This window comes from Nanorana parkeri, unplaced genomic scaffold (genome assembly GCF_000935625.1).
Source record: "Nanorana parkeri isolate BGI_ZX_2015 unplaced genomic scaffold, ASM93562v1 scaffold537, whole genome shotgun sequence".
Lineage (NCBI taxonomy): Eukaryota > Metazoa > Chordata > Amphibia > Anura > Dicroglossidae > Nanorana > Nanorana parkeri.
This window is the reverse complement of record NW_017306805.1, coordinates 645,059-662,287: the sequence shown is the minus strand read 5'-3', so window position 1 is coordinate 662,287 and position 17,229 is coordinate 645,059. Positions and strand designations below refer to the sequence as shown.

The window sequence follows — 17,229 nt, the reverse complement described above, 5'->3', positions numbered from 1 at the left end:
AATATAAGGGTATCATGCACGATACCACACAGATTGTGAGTGTGCCATGATGCCTTTCTACTGTTCTACTGTTCAAAGCCCATTTCGTGTGCACCTTACTGTATAACTGGTAACAAATTGTTGAGTGCGTTTGTCGTTTGTTTTGCTTTACCGATTTGGTGCAGCGACGCATGGGGTTTCTCAGCTGCCAATGGGATGTGCGGGATCCCTTGTGTGTTTCTGTACCTTTAAGGAGGTAGGGCGTCCTCCTGACAGGCCTGCACCCAATTTGATATCTTCTGCCCCCATGTGCTCCAAGATGGAGACTCTCATAGTTTAGAGTTAGGACAGCACTATAAGAGGTGCCTTGGCGCGGCAGTGCGGCTTTCACATCCTCTGCAGAAGACGTGTATCCAAACCTCTGTTATTATCCTTAGTGGTGAGACAAGTTGTTTTACATGCTGGTTTGTGAGTGTGCCATGATGCCTTTCTACTGTTCTACCACACAGATTGCCGCGCGGTCACGGAGTCGCCCATCACAGACGATCGCGCTATGGGTGCCATTATTTTCAAATGGCACCCCAGTCGCGCCGGGCGGATCAAGCGGTTTTCCGCCGCAATTCTGCCCGTGCATCTGAACACGATCTTGACTAAAACAGCCGTGTGTCGTGCATTGCACAAAAAAGGTACCTTTTTTCTGTGATTGCCATGTGGATGTCACCCCCATTGAAATCAATGGGGTTGCTCAGGTCTGCACCGGGCCTAAAATGGGAAAAATCCAACAGGGAGAGAGGGAGCCACTCATAACGACCACAGCAGGAATGCAAACCCAGAGGTGTACCTACAAAATATAGCGTCTATGGCAAGCACTAAAATTGTGCCCCTTTTTTAAAATCTGTCAAGCAAAACTAGGAAACTTTTTGCTGTTGCCTTTTTAAAATCTGACATCCATATTTTAGATAACTTTACTCTAATATCAATTCAAAAATGCAACTCAGACTCCTGAAATAAACTTTAAAATACCAGCTTCAGGGTGATGATAACTGGGACCTTAAATAGCAGCTTGTGGAAGAGAGAAAGAAAATAAGCTGTTTGAGGTGGTGATAAAATAAAACCTTATGAGATAAAATAATGATTTATGAGAAAATAGGGTTTTCAATGGCTAAATATAATTTTTTTGTGGAAAAAATATAATTTAACACTATAGGAGGTTTACAGATACTTACATGACCATTGGGTGCAGGTTACAACAAGGAATATCATTTTTACAAGCTCACTTTATAGCATGACCTAGTTGCCATTACTATTAGGTTTCTTTGCTTCCAGGGTGGGTGGAACTGCTTCTCAATGTTTTAATTGAAACAGAAGAAGGCTTTCACATGTTCATTGCAGATTTGTACACTATTTATGACACACTACTATCGTTTAATGTACAAAATAATATAAAATTCAAAACTAATGTGAATTTGCCCAGGATCAGTACTCTATATTGGCCTTGGAAAGGTTTTCTATATATTATTGTATTTCTAAATAATATTTTATTACTATATAATATTACTACATCTATTATTTATTTATTTGTTTATTTACTAAATATATATTGTAATTTACATACAGTATACTACTACTACTACAAAAAAAGACACTTTGTAATATACTAAAATGTTCGGGTTTACAGGGAGTTGGCTATCTCTTATTATGGAACAAAGCAATACCAAACATTGAGAGTCCAGAAATGTTCAATCAAAAACTGAAATCATACAACGAGCAAAATAGACAACACAGCTTCTGATCAGGTGGAATTAGAAAAGTAGTGTGGGATTCAAAGGGATAACACCTAATATTCTTGAAAAGGGACATTGCTCTCCCTGGTAGACTGTTGCTGTGTTCAGACGAAGGATGGAGCTCAAGAAAAATCAGTGACTAACCTGTGTATATGCCAGGCAATTGGTGACAGATCTAGCCAGTAGAAGTGGCTCTCTGACCATTGCATGTACCAACCACAAGAAGAGTAACTGAGCCAAGAGTTCTCAGAAGAAGGCAGTATATTGTTTATATGACTGTAAAGGATCACTTGCATTCTGGACATACATTGTTAAAGGAGAACTGTTGGATGAGTAGGGTACACTCATCCCCAGAGCTGATGTGTGACACTGCAGCTGTCACACGCTGGCTCTATAGATCGAGAACTGAGTGATCACATACCGCTAATTGCTCAGTTCATGATCTCTCTGCAGAGTAGAGCCTGTCAGTCACCGGTTCCCATAGGGAATATTCCCTCCCCTCTCTGTTCCTCCAGGGCAGACTTGAGGGACAGAAAGGGGAGGGGGTGAGCAGAGCCAGCTGTCAATCAGACAACAGTCTTGTCAGGATCTTTCCTGGCTGCAGTGCGGCTCTGCACTGTCAGCGGAAAGAGGGCAATAGTATTTGTCCTCCTTTGACCCAAAAGAGAACTACGGTCAAAAAAGGTTTAGCCATAATTCTCTTTTAAGTGATGGATTTCTGCATGAATGAGAATGATTGCCAATAGAAGACCTGGGACATTTGACCTGGAAAGCAAACACAACTAACGGGCCCTTTCATGGTAAAGAAAGTTTCCTGTGGACTAAAGAAAGTGCAACACACAAAGTGTGTTCTGTGAACTTCTATAATATTGCCTTAAGAGCAACAAATAGTCTGTATTACTAAAATAATTGATAGTAGAAAGACAAGGGGCCCCTTAAAGTGTACATAACCCCTAAAAAATGAACTTCTCTTATTTGCTCCCTTTAGGTTTGTTAATACCATTTAAAGTGTTTTGTTATATCTTTTCAGCTTATTGTGCTAAATCTTATCAGTTGTGCTCTGTACCTGTGCTGCATTCTTAATAATTATGTGGTTTACAACTATCTTTGAAGGCTACAGAACCCCTCCTCTCTATGTTATGAAGATGGAGAGGGGGAGATGTTGGAGCCCAAATCAGGAGAGCTGCTACTTCATAGATAGAGTACGATGAGTGGGCATGGTCACCCTAGGACAGGAAGTATGTTACTGTCAGAATCACCAGGTAAAAAAAGGGGGGAAAAGGTCCATCACACATACCGTAGTTATGTTCCTGTATGAGTTGGTGAGGGTGCTCTCCGCACACCTTACAGCAATCCCGGCCAATAAGAACGATGGTGCTTGTAGTAACGACCACGGATGGCACTGTGCAAAATACCAGATAAAAACGACAGGTCACCAGCACTCAGATAATTTAAATAGGTATGTCCTTTTTAATGGACAATTGTGTCACAACAATCAACAAAGCCGACGTTTCGGGGCCGCGCAGGGTCCCTTCTTCAAGGCAGAAAGATGTGACCTCACATCTTTCTGCCTTGAAGAAGGAACCCTGCGCGGCCCCGAAACGTCGGCTTTGTTGATTGTTGTGACACAATTGTCCATTAAAAAGGACATACCTATTTAAATTATCTGAGTGCTGGTGACCTGTCGCTTTTATCTCATGTTCCTGTATGAGACAACGATGCTCATCATCAGCAAGCTATGACTTTTTTCTTTTATGAATGATATATCTTCTTTGTGCATTTACACTTCCTGATACACAAGATAAGATTTATGTGACTAAAGCCTACAGACACACAGCCAGTTGTATTCAGCCCTATCTCCTTCTATTAGTTCTTTCTATTCTGCAGGGCATGCCTCTTTATAGTGAACATTCTCGTCCTTCCGCAGAACTTTTTTTTAGATAATCCTAGATTATACCACTGCTTGTTATCAGCAGTCTTAAGACTTTTGTCTTCCATGCCAAATTGGCTGCCTTACTGGTACAAATGTAGAGATTCATACATCAATCTGTATGTTTATTATTTTAATATTATTGATATATGTGTTGCTTCTTATTTTTATTGTTATTACTGCATGCAAAAAGTGCTCATTCCTTAAACAGCTTATTCATTATTAATATTATTTATTACTTATGTGGCTTAGGTAGTATTTTTTATTTTATCAGTCAGTGTAAACAATGTTTTTAGTAGGAAACGTTTAGTTTAGAAACATGGGGACAGTTTAACATTAGCGTATACAGTATATGAGCAGAGAGAGAAGTCCTGCATGAGCCATTAGGGTGCAAAACTACAGGAATCCTCCAGTACTGCAAAGGAGAGTTGGGAGGGCAAAGCGAGCACTGAGAAAGAGAGCAGTGAGGAAGTTGGAGCATATTCACAGGGGGGTGTAAACTAAATAAGACCAAGAACCTTCCTATGATTCTAACAGGAAACACAAAATGATCTTTTATTTTTATACTATAAATAACAATATTATTATTATTATTACTACTATTTTTATTGTTAATATATGTTGTTGTTTATTATTATCCATGTTATCAACCTGTTTTTGGGCTCATGCACAAGGCCATAAAGATGCTGTGTTTTTATTGGCACTGTATTTTGTGTTTTACTTTTTACAGATCTAAACACAGGTGTATTGTTTTCCCTGGGCCCATGCACAGAGTGCATAAAGATCAGTCAACTTGCACTGCACTCAGATGCGTAAAATAAAAACATCTGTGCCTGAGGTTATGCATATGACCCTGTTTTGCTTGTGCTAATGTTTATATGTTTACAGAGCACTCCTTTAGAGCTACCTGCTTCCTAGCAACAAAGAAAGCTATAAGGAAGGGAGCAATCCGTTGTTGCTAGGATACAGGTGGCTCGAGCTGCCTAGAGTCCTTTGTTGCTAGGATGCAGGCAGCTCAAACCACCTAACATCCTTCGTTGCTAGAATGCAGGCGGTTTTAGCTGTCTAGCGTCATAGCAACAAAGGATACCAGGTGCAAGGAGCCACTTGCATCCTAGCAACAAGCATGCTAGGTAGCTCAAGACTTGTTGCTTGGTTGCTCCTTGCCGCCGAGATTCCTTAATTGAGGGAAGCAGATGGCTCAAACCTCCCAGCACGCAAGAAACCAATAGGGCACTTTTGCACTATACCCTGTATGCATGTAAACCTTGCATAAATGTTACAATGCATACAGCGCACAGAGCACTTATTACACAGGATCTGTTAGCTTCTGCCTACTAGTTGCCATTATACAACAGCTCTTATATCAATATGAACACTTCAGCAGTATGTCTGTTTTTTTTAATATTGTTACTTAAACAAAGAAATGTTTGTTGTAGTACCACAGCTTATTTTGACCTTGTAATGTACCTTTGAAATTGGGGAAGTATGCAGCCAAATCAGACATGTAGACCTTCTCAGCCAGCAAGTCAGTCTTGTTGAGGAAAACAATAATAGGAGTATCTATAAACCAAGGAAGCACCATTATTTGCTTGAAGAGTGCCATGCTCTCTCTCATTCGATTCTATGATAAAAAGGTCAAAAGTGTCAGTTGAAGCTTTTTGTGCTACATTTCAAAAAGGAAAATTGATTCAGGTAAATAGTGGTAATTGTGTGTGATATGTCAAGCCAAAAACTTCTCTAGTTTTGGATAGAGTGAAGGGTGGTTAGAATACCTGACAGGTTTGTACTGCTATCAGGGCTCCATTAGAGAGATTTCCCTTCACTTCCTGTCCTGCTGACAATCGTTTTACTAGACAGGAAGTGAGGGAAAAATCTTCAAAAGAAGCACAAACAGAAATAAAAAATCTGGTTCTAGCCTTCCCCTACTCTACTAAATTGTATTTTCTGTGTTGCTATTGAAAAGTTTTCCTGACTTCCTATCTGATAAAACATTGTCAGCAGGACAGGAAGTGAGGGAAAATGTCTCTAAGGGAGGCCTGGATCGCAATACAAACCTGATAAGGGTCCTAACCCTTCTCCACTCTATTCAAAAATAAGAATACAAGTTAGGGCTTGAGATACACCAGTTACTTTTAGGTTTATTGTATTAGTTCCTTTCATATCATACAAAACTGTATCAATCAGTTAGCTGTATCAAACATGCAGATTAGAAACTCCTAAATGAACATACTTCCAGCTAGAACACTTAGCACATATTAAAACTATTAGATAAGTAGATCTAGAATGTTTAGAAAGTGGGTCAACGATGACCCATGTCTATGTAAAGAGCACCCCCTGATCACTTTATACTTATCTCCCCTTCATTACCCTGCCACTGCATTCTCTGTTACGGTCCCTCAGAGCTCAGAGGAAGCAGCGATGCCACATCCTCTAACTTACTTGGGCCAAGTGATTTGCCAAAAGTACAAAATGCTGCATCATGGGAGTAGGTTATATGCTCCTCCATACCCAGAAGCACCAGGTATTTTGCAATGGTGGTCACAGAAGAAGGAGCAGTGACACAGAGGTTGATATAGGGTGGTAGCGAGTGAGCTTTAACCCCTCAGGGGCTGATTTATAAATGTAACTAATTCAATAGTACATTTTTAATAGAGATCAATACATCAGAATAAAAATAGGGAGGAATGAAGAGGAACAGGGGACAGAGGGATTTGGTCGAATGAGGGACAGTTGGGAGCCATGACTTAACACTTAAGGCTTTATTTATAAAACTTCTACCCAGCATACAGCTGGATGGATTCAGTTCAGACATCACTAGATCCCCTAGATGATGCTGTTCAGATTAGGCATTTGCTCTAGGAAATTCCCTGAGACATTTTATAAATGAAACCCTTAGCCTAACCTCAGGCAAATACTATTAGGTGTTACATTTTATAATAACGTGGCAGTTAATACTGTGATACTAGCGGGTAGAATGCTATCAAATAAGTAAGATTTTATTCATTTACAAGCTGCCAAATTATTCAAAGCCGAAGCTGGCCGAGCGGCGGGCCATCGGCCGGCCGACAGCCTGCTTCTGACAGCTGGGTGGAGCCAGCCGTGATCTTACGGCTGGCTCCGGCCACTTGCAGAGAGATCAGTGTCCCTGGTTACCAGCTAACCAGGGACACGGATCTCCAGACAGCAAACTCTCCTGGGTAAACTAGCATTGTACCCGCCCTCTGCTGATGGACCTGATAGAGAACTGCTGCAGAGGGCGGGTGCAATGCTAGTTGACTATTGGCTATTGCAAATTGAAATAGCCAATAGAAATCTAGCAATGCATTCCAATGGGCAAAAAATGTTTTATTTATTTATTTTTTCTATTCTGACACGGCTCTATGTCAAAATAAAGAAAAAAAGACAAATCAGTGTTTCTCTTCTGGGCGGCCGGGAGCGGGAGACTCCCGGAGCACCCGGGAGAGTTTTTTTTTTTTTTACGGCAGCAGAACCACTGGCCAATAGAAAACTATTGGGCGGAGCTAGCTGTCATTGCAGTAGACAATAATGCTCACTCAAAACAGTCTGGGGTGGATGGTAACTGTGGGATGTACCATAGGGCGAAACAGCAGAACTCAGCTGGCCAGGCTGAACCTACTCGAATCAATGAGAGAGCGGCGGAGGATGTCGCTGCAGCACTGTCACTTCAGCCGCAGCTCGCTGAGTCTGTCAATGGGAAGCTCCGTGGGATGACAGTGTGACGTCAGTGAGGGGCTGAGAGGCAGCTGGGTTGGAACAGGCTCAGCCTGGCCAGCTGAGTTCTGCCGTTTCGCCCTATGGTATACCCCACAGTTACCATCCACCCCAGACTGATTTGATTGAGCATTATTGTCCACTGCTTCCCCCGTACCCCCCGCCCCCCCCGGGCAGTGCTACGCCACCTTCTGGACAGATACAGAACTACCAACAGTGAGTTACTTCCATTTTTCCTTGATGCTTACATCTGAGAGTTAGTCATTACATTTTATTCATTATTGTGACCACACTTTCTCTACAGGGTAGTAGCGCTTCCTTTTCCAGTTTTTTAACCTGAAATGTGTACTGTTCAAATAAAGTCTATGGGATTTTGCTGACCTGGATTTGATGTGCATGTCAAAGGCAAGAAAACAATGCCTGTTGATAGACCTAGATCTCTGGTCATCTTCATGAATGTTATTGCTATTTAAGTGACCCATACAATTTCTGTTGCTATCCCATCTAACAGTACCTGTCATACAAGCTGTTATCCTTTTCTCATGTCATAGCTTTCTACCAATGCCTGGATCGCAGCTGGACAAAATTGGGGAACAGTCACTTCGGGTGCAAGAAAACCTAATTCTGGCACTACAAAGGACTAAAACAAGCAAAACATTTGGGGAAATTTTACTGAAATGTTTTCTTGCTAGAATTATGTGTCCTCAGTTATTAGATTGTTAGATAAACAACTTAACTGTTTTTTCTTCAAATCTAATTTGTTTTTCCTTCTCTGCAAAAAAAAAGAAAAATCCACAAGGGCTCTCACCTACATACTTTAGATATTTGCCACTTAAATGAATAAGTGTTTGAAAACACTCTAATGAGTCAAGTGACGGAGTTTTACAGACAGAGTAGCTTTCTTTAAGGGAGCAATGAAAAGGTATCAAATAGCAGTTGCAGAGGAGCTTATTGAAAAATGTTGCCTCAATGATGGGACAATAATAATGTGTCGACAAAATAAACAATTGGCTGGAACGTGCTGGTATTGCATGCTGGCACCTCCAAGCAGAGGGTTACTTGTGGGCAGCTCCAGCCTCCGATGGGCAATTTATTGCTTACAGGCTAGGGAAGAAAATTTGAACAAACAGGTAATTTCCAGTGGCAGCTCCCCTTCCCTTGTTCTCATCCTAAATAGTCGCTCCTTCCTCTAGGCTGCTGAGAAGTGTTTTCAGGGGTGTGGTTAGGCCTGAGGTGTGTTAACTTCAGCCATGGCTTATTATCTGACCAGCAGCACATAGACAAGCAGAAGTATATGTGCTGAAGATAGACTCAAAGGGGTTGATTTACTAACCTTATAAACACACCACGAACATGTATACACCTCTGTAGTGTGTTCCCTCCAGCATGATCTATGGGTGGAATCTAAACACCTTTGTAGTGTGTACACACCCAGCAGGTGTGTTGTGCAAAGCCCTGCATGAATTTGCAAGGTGATGTTGTGTAAATTAGCTCTATGTTGGGTTGCTTGCGTTGATGAATGCAGGAATGTAAATGCATGAGCTAACCGTTTTTGTCTAAACTGTGAAGCAGCATTATATATGCATCATGTGCATGATTTTTCCATATATGGCATTAGTGGAAATATGCTTTTAGAGACTTTTTGGTTGATAAATACGTTTTGCTGTGTAAAAATCACACGCACCTAGTGCGTGCGTGTGTTTAGGTTAGTAAATCCCCCCCAAAGGGTCTGGCTAGTAGATCAGCACAGTCATAGGGGCACTCGCCTACAGTAGCTGCAGCCAGCAAGGTGTGAAAGAGGGACAGCAAACTCCACACACATTGAAATTATACCTCGTGAGCTGGAGGTAAATGCAGCCTTGTGGAAACTTGTAAGAGTTCTACTGAGCTCTCTTATGGGGTAGTCATAAACTGACATCTGCTGTTAGTTATACATAACCAAAACATTGATTTTTGATTTGATTTGCATAAGAAAAGGAAACGTTGGACATAGTGTTCATCATTTCATTTACATTTAAGCCATCAAGCTGAGATGCAGTTCAATAAGATGATTTGGCGTAATGTTTAACATGCAGTGGTAAGTACTCTAATGCCTTATAACATTTCCATGCGATTAGGATGGCAGTGGTGGGTTTTCTAATGTTGCCTCGTATTGCCATGTAATATTCATGTAGATGGCATATCACAGCTCCTCTAAGAGCTGCATGCAGGTGCATGTTCGGGTGCTTGTGAATGCGCAGGTGCATATACTTGTGTAGGTGCATATATGCTGTGCTTTTGTGCCTGTGTGGGTATGCATTGGTGTACGTGTGCTCATGTACTTGCATGCATATGTTTGAGTGCTATTGTTTACATATGACAAAAATGTGGAAAAATCTTGAAGTGCCTCCGAGATTTAGAAAGTGCTGTATATTTCTTGTTTTGTACATTTTACCCCATTTCTTTTTATCATTAAAAAAATCTATAAAAATTACTTCTGTATCACCACAAAATTATACTTGGTTCCGTATTTTCTAAAAAAGGGTGGCCCAGGGTGGGAGGGGTAAGTACCTGCTCTTATTTTCTGCCAAAAAAGCCCTGCCTGAAGGCCTGTCACTATCAAACCACGTACACTACTATTATCCCCATGTTTTTCTGTGACACACATAGTTCATAAACCTTATTGTAATGCTTTTTTTTATTTTTGAATGACATCATAACATATACAAAATGTTCAGATAAAGAAAACTGTTACGGTTTTATTTTTCTAACCACAACGAGTATTCGTTTAACGTCATAAATATTAATATAAATCATTTTGACGTATACAGAATGGTGATGTTAAAAATATAATCCACCCCAGGTGTCAAATATGCTATGTACTGTATGCCATTGTGTTCAGATGCCCTGTCTATTTCATAGGCTGCTGTAGACTTTTGAATTGTCTGCCAATGCACTACAATACAGGTTTTATTGGACCTGTACCAATTTATTCCTATGCACTGCAGGCATGCGCACAGATGGTTTACAGGACCGTTAGGGTGCTATTCAAAATAAAGAATACCATAACATGACTGCACTGCTTGTTAATGCAAAGAAAAAGTCTGAATCTGTCCGTAGTGTTTAAAAGTTACCTCATCTTTCTTCTCTTCGAGCTGTTGGTCATATTCACTGAGAGATGCCAGGTAAATGAGAGCATTCACATTTTCAAAGCAGTGGATCCACTTCTTGCGCTCAGATTTCTGCCCCCCTACATCCACTATCCTGGGAAAAATATGATACGTGAAATTAGATTCAATAACAGAGAGACTATACAATATAGTCCTAGCGAATAAGTGAAGTTAACCATGGAATGGTAATGACACATATAGACATGCTTGATCATTTTTAGCAGACTAAACAGCAGCTCTGGAAAACAAATTGTAATAACATCAGCCAAACTTTCACCAGCGTCAGCTAAAATTCAAACTGGCCACAACCAACTTTATTGCACTTCCTGCTTCAGAAAAGCATAAACAGAATGTCTTGCATTAATTCACCCAGGAAGCTTGTCCACAGCAATAACATTTAACACTATAAAAAAGCTTCATAGGCTCTCTCCCTCTTAAATTGTGGCCTGACCAAGCTGCTTACATACTCCACTGAACAATATTTGTGGCTATTGTTTCTCAAAGAATATACTCTAAGGTTTATTTCAAGATAAAACCTGTCTTGCTTCTGAAGATTACATTGCCAAGCTGCTTACATACAGTCCAGCAACTGTACAATATTTCTGGCATTTTTGTTTCTCCAATAATACACTTTAATCTTTGAATGTGGGGTTGTTTTTTGTGCACTCTGCCATTGTCCAACTTGTCACAGTTGAGGGCTTCAGCTTTATTTTGCCTACTTCCTTATAGCTTTTAGATCTGCTGTGGCTCCTACTTCCACCATTCAATTCAGGCCTATAATCACTGGATAAAAAAAATCAGGCATCGCAGCCAAACTACCTGAAAAAAGATGAATTTAAACAGATTAAGGCCCCGTTCACATATAGCGACATACCTTTGCAGCGGCCGGGATAGCGCGACTTTCGGGGCGAAGTTCCAGCGACGGTAGCGCGACCTTCTCCGTCGGGCTCCATAGAAAAGAGCAAAATCGCGCAAAATCCGCCGAAAAAAGGGTCCGGTAGAAGCGACTTGCGACCGCGACGCGCGACATGGAGTTAAGACAGCTCCATTGAATAGCATTGGCCGGCGACTTCTCGCGATATCGCGCGGCAAAAATGCGCGATATGGCGGCGGAAATCGAACGACAAGTTGCTATATGTGAACGGGGCCTGAGGTAGCTAGAAAGTCCCTCCGCACTCCCCACAACGTTCCCGGCCTATGCAACAGTGGTGCATGCAGTGATGACCACGGATGGCACCGTGCAGACACAGGGCAGAAGTCAGGAATCACCAGCACTCAGTAATATAATTCAATATGTCCATTTATTTGGACAAATCATCACAATGAAAAAAGCCAAGTGTGGCCCCAAAACGTTGGCTTTTTTCATTGTGACGATTTGTCCAAATAAATGGACATATTGAATGATATTACTGAGTGCTGGTGATTCCTGTCTTTTGCTTTTAAACAGATTGAGGAATTGCTGCTGGATTTAAGACAATCTAAATGCAAAGTTATAACATTAATTAAACATTCAAAATATGTCATGCCTGAACAGAGTGTCCATAAAAATCATACTGTTCCATAACAACACATAGAGCTTAAAGGCATCTCACACACATGTAATTCAAAGGATGGCTTTTTTTGCTTTGTCGCTATTGAAGTTGCAATAAAAGGACCCTCTCCTCCAAGGCAGTTCACAACTCCCCATACCCTAATGGGCAAGTTGACAACAGTTTGCATGTTAACCTTGAAAATGGCCAGAATTTAGTATCCAGATTTGTCCCATATCCCCCTTAAAGGAGAACTATGGGGTCAGGGCTTTTCCTCATATTTCTCCTAAGGGTAACGGGAGGACACAAACTAGCGTCCTTCCGTCACCCAAAGCTCAGTGTACCGCGAGCTACCACGAGCTACAGCTCGCGGTATACTGAGACGCTGGAACGGATCCCGACAATGCTGTCTGGATCCACCCAGCTGCGTGAGTGACAGCTGGCTCTGCCTATCTAGAGGCAGAGCCAGCTGTACCTGCCCCCCTACCCCGTCCGTTCCGCCAGTCAGCGCTGGAGCATCGGACAGGGGAGGGAGGGAATCCCTGCAGGGAGCCGTGAGTGACAGTCATGGCTCTCTGCAGGGGTAGATCAAGAAGTGAGCGAGCGACGGTATGTGTTCGCTCACTTCACGATCTACTGAGCTGACCTGTGACAGTTTCATTGTCACAGGTCGGCTCAGATTATGAGGCTGAGTGAAAATCACTCGCCTCATAATTCTCCTTTTAATATTTTGGTTTTCGGGGATTTAAAGCAGAATTTTACGAACCCCTGAATTGCTGATCCCTACTTTATACTTACAGCTACTTTTCAACTGTAAATACCTACAAACAAGAGAAAGGTAGGGCAATTTATTGTTTCATGAACTTTAGTCTTTTACCTCTTCTTAATATACCCATACATTTACTTCCCCCTATAGTACAATTGCGGAATTTATCCACAAACCAGTCAATCAGAGCTATTCAGGAGAGGGAAGCAAAGTAAAAGAAAAACATCACAGTTTATACATTTTAAATCAAAGTCTTGAAAAGTTTAGACACACTAAAACAATTTACAGTAGCTAATTTATTCACATCAGAATGTGATTTTATATATATATTTTTTATTCCATGTTTCTTACCTAAGATTAGCATTGTCCACAGTGAAACAGTACTCATTGATTCCTGTGGTAGGCATCCTGATCCTTACAATGTCCTCATTAGTTGGTAGGTATCCATCTTCTGTAATACGTTCCAGATTGGACAAGTAGCTGCAAAAGAGGAAGGCATACATTTACATTTTGTAACCCTTTTATACATTTTACAGTGTATGTAACTAGCTCCCTTTTTTGCTTTGTAAATGTAATTGTCCAAGGTTTTCTGTATTGGTGTGAGTAAATGTTTAATAAATATCTGTCCATCCTGCCAGTTCTGTCTCTGAAGTCTAATGGTGAATGGTGGGTGTGACCAAACTGTGGGTGTGGCCAAACAGTGTGAGGGGCTTAAAGGTGTATGGTTAAATAAAGCCTGTGGCTACTCTGCCCTGGGCCAAGAGCGCATATCACACATAGTGCAGAGGTCAAAAGTAATAAATGCACAAAGTACCTTCCAAGCACCAATTACCCTGCCTTCAAATACAATCCACCCACCTCCAATGTCAAAATGACCTCCAACACAAATTCTTCCCTCCCTCCCTCAGGTGTACTCACTGGACCTCGGCATTGAGGCATTGGGTCCCTTCCATTTGTGAACTATGCAGCTGTCAGCTTCTGTCCCCCCCTACCGGTCCAGCCTGTCAGACCTGAGGGATGTGTTTTTAAACTCCTCCTTGGCTCTATGCGGCACAGGTCTGACAGGTGGATGGTGGGTGGGCTGGTGAGCTGGCAGCAATGTCATAAATTTATAGAAGAAAAAAAGGCGGGCAGGGGACTATACCAGGGGACAGTTCCCGGCTATCAGCAATGGATGGCAGCCTTATTGTATGATCAACACAAAAAGAGGCGAAGACACGGCAGTCACATGACTAAAAATGATGCCAGTAGTCAATAGACTGCTATGTTGTTTCTTGCCATAGCAATAGGCAAATATGCAAGCACACCAGAATCAATTACCTTTACATTTATGAGCATAGCAAAACAAAATAAAGGCATTATTGGTGAGTTTATGGAAGATCAGGTAAGAGCTTTCACAGGGGAACAACTAAAGGGGGAGAATTAAAACATATGGACCAAACAAAACATGAGGGTGTGGGCATTGTGAAAAGGACCAAATATAGTGTGGTGGTGCTAGCTTAGTAGAGTACACAAGTAGCTAAGGTATAAAGTGAGGTGGGTAAGGAAGACAAAATGGTAATATATACTGTATGTATGTTTGTGATAAAAACTGAGAAAGTAAAATAAAATACTGCAAGTAATCATTTAAAATACTTAATTTTTTTCTAAGCTTTCCCTGCAATTCTTTATGTTGGTGACAGAGCCTCTTTAACTAATAATTGGCTGAGTTATTAAGGAGGAGCAGAACGACAAGGAGGATGTGTCAGGAAGGCCCATTTATATGCCGTGAAAGAAAAAAGAAACACATTAAGGCTAGCTCATGTTTTAACCAGTGGGAACCTCGGTCCATAATTCCTGGTTGTCAACTTTTGTGAGGTGAGCCAGAATTACTACATCCTCATAGCTGGCAAGTGATTCACCCATGAACTTGAGCCAGGATGGAAAGCTGGATTTCCAATGTATGGTTCCTATTCAGATGCAATACATTCCTACATGATTAATTAGTCCAGCTATGTGATCATGGTGAATGTGGAATGTTTAGATGATCTCTGCATGCTAATGCCATTTTGATTCCTGAATTAAGCTAAATGGACTGTATGCGATCAACGACATATAGTTAGTGTTCCCAGTTTTTCCGACATTGAAAATTCAATTGGACTTACGTATGTGGTGTGTTACAGCGATAGACATATGTCTGAACATTCATATTGTTGTTTTATATAAATGCAGGCGAAGGACTGGATCCCACATGTATTGGTGCACTGGATGTGTTCTGTCTCCGCTATAGGTTAATCTGCTTCCTGTGTATAGCTCGAGGCTAAACCCCCCTATCCTGCAACACTGCATACTGGGTGAAATCTTTATGCTTTATTAACAAAACAGGGTGGGTGAAACTTGTAAAAGAACATAGAAACATACAATCAGTATACAAAACATGTAAACATAGTGTCAGCTTACAAATATTGAGAGAAACAAGTCCATCCATATCAGCAATGCTGCCTAGGAGAGATTTGGGCTCTTTCCTCCAAACATGTGCTGCGGATGGTAGTGGATTCCTCTATTCTCAGTCCTAAAATGGAACCTGAACTCCCAAGATGCACTTGTTTCCTTCTCTTTGGACTGAGGGATGTTGGACGTTTTTTATTAAAGGGAAACAGTCTCGAAACTGCTTTAGATAGAGATGTTTTCTCTTCAGCTCCATCTTGTAGCTGATTTTGATATGGCGGGTAGGTAAGCCTATTATTTCTGCCAGAGGCAGAACAGGATGGTTGCAGCTTAAATGGTCTATGTGGTTTCCAATAGCAATGTTTTATACCCAGTTGCCTTGTGCCTTATTTTTAAACAAATTGTGACATGCTACCATGATGGAGGAATGCAGGCCTGCCCTTTAAACTATAAGGAAAGTGAGGAGTGGCAAGGAGGTTTTCATGAATTTACAACCATCTGAGTGTATTGCTGGGATATATATGGTGAGACACGTGCTAACGTTATTGTAATCTGCTATGCTGGACACCTGTCTACCTCACAAAAAATTGATAAGTGGTCATACAATCTTTCCTTGTTACAAATGAATTTGATTTTCAGACATTCTACTGCAACATGTAAACAATGTTTGGAAAGAGAGTGTATCCTTCATTACTGTGGCATGGATATATTTCAGAAGACATGAGTAGTTATGCCGAGACAACAATGCTATTTGTTTGCTGAGAAAGGTTCTGCTATAGTTTTTAAATGTGTTTGTCTGTTTACTATATATAAAGCAATTTGAAGGGTTTTTTTCTTTCTTGGTATATAAATATATAATAAAGGCTGTTATTGTTTTTATATTTTCTACAATCCTTATGTAAAGACCCTTTTTTCAACCCCTAAGGCTTTCCTATAAGAATGCATGAGGATTCAGAAGAAAGGCTGTGGAGCTCCGAGTGAGACCGCATAATGAAGTTCGCTGGATTGATTGTGACCAGATGTAAGCATTTCGTCTAGTGGGCAGCACTCATGAGAGTGGAAGGAACTTCTTAAAAGAAAACTGTATAAAAGGTACAGTTGCACTTTGAGCATTTACTTTACAAAATGTCTGATTTAACACAAATGTTAATGTAACAGAATCTGTGATTTTACCATTTAGCTACTGAATAAATGTCATGTCTGATTTATCTATAAAGCATTTATTTAGCTTACATTTTATTCTAAGAGGCTTGTAAATCTTGGACATCTTCACAAAATGTAAAGTACTCTGCTTTAAAATAATGCTTTTTGATTAAATTGCTTGATTGTATTGCTGTTTTTACTATTTTAGTGCTTAGGAATGAATTCTTTCACTTCTCATGTGGCCTAATATATTAGCAAGATCAAATGTGCTATGTTTCAGCAATATCAGGAAGAACAGTTAATCTGCTGAACATTTCCATCTGGGCCTATAGGCTTTTTCTATTTACTATTTCACATGCAGCCAGAATGTTATCCTATTCTATTGTAACAACAATTTTTAAATGTAAGGCCTGTGGGTATGCAAAGCTTAGTCCTTGTTAAAGCCAGTTCATGGGTAGTTCCGGCCTTTTTCTTTCTTGTTCCCTTAATCATTGCCGACACTCCATAAATGTTAACATGAGTCATTTTTTCTTATGCTTGGTTATTTTGTAATTCTCCTCCAACTAAGTTTGTGCTGACAATTTAGGTGGGTGACTCATAGACTAATTGCAGGAACAATTGCATTAGTATGAAATAAGAAAAAATTACAATGAATAATTGATGGTGTTCTCGGGGGTTAAATACATATTATATATGCAGAAACTATGAAAATCTGCAGTATCATTTCAGAACCCTTTTCTTAACGTGGAACCCCAGCCAAAACCTTTTTTAAGTATGTATGTAGTTG

The 17,229-nt window shown here is 40.7% G+C and overlaps 1 protein-coding gene across 2 annotated transcripts in view; it reads right to left on the bottom strand.

Annotated features, from left to right (window-relative positions):
• The window catches only part of LOC108791249 (guanine nucleotide-binding protein subunit alpha-11-like), a 69,660-nt gene that overhangs the window by 16,063 nt on the left and 36,368 nt on the right, over positions 1-17,229 (bottom strand). For both annotated transcript variants that reach the window (XM_018561681.1, XM_018561680.1), the window contains 3 exons: positions 13,224-13,352; positions 10,542-10,671; positions 5,164-5,317 (listed from right to left, as the gene is read on the bottom strand). In XM_018561681.1, coding sequence (XP_018417183.1) covers positions 5,164-5,317; positions 10,542-10,671; positions 13,224-13,352 — 413 coding nt within the window. The remainder of the gene's footprint in view (positions 1-5,163; positions 5,318-10,541; positions 10,672-13,223; positions 13,353-17,229) is intronic.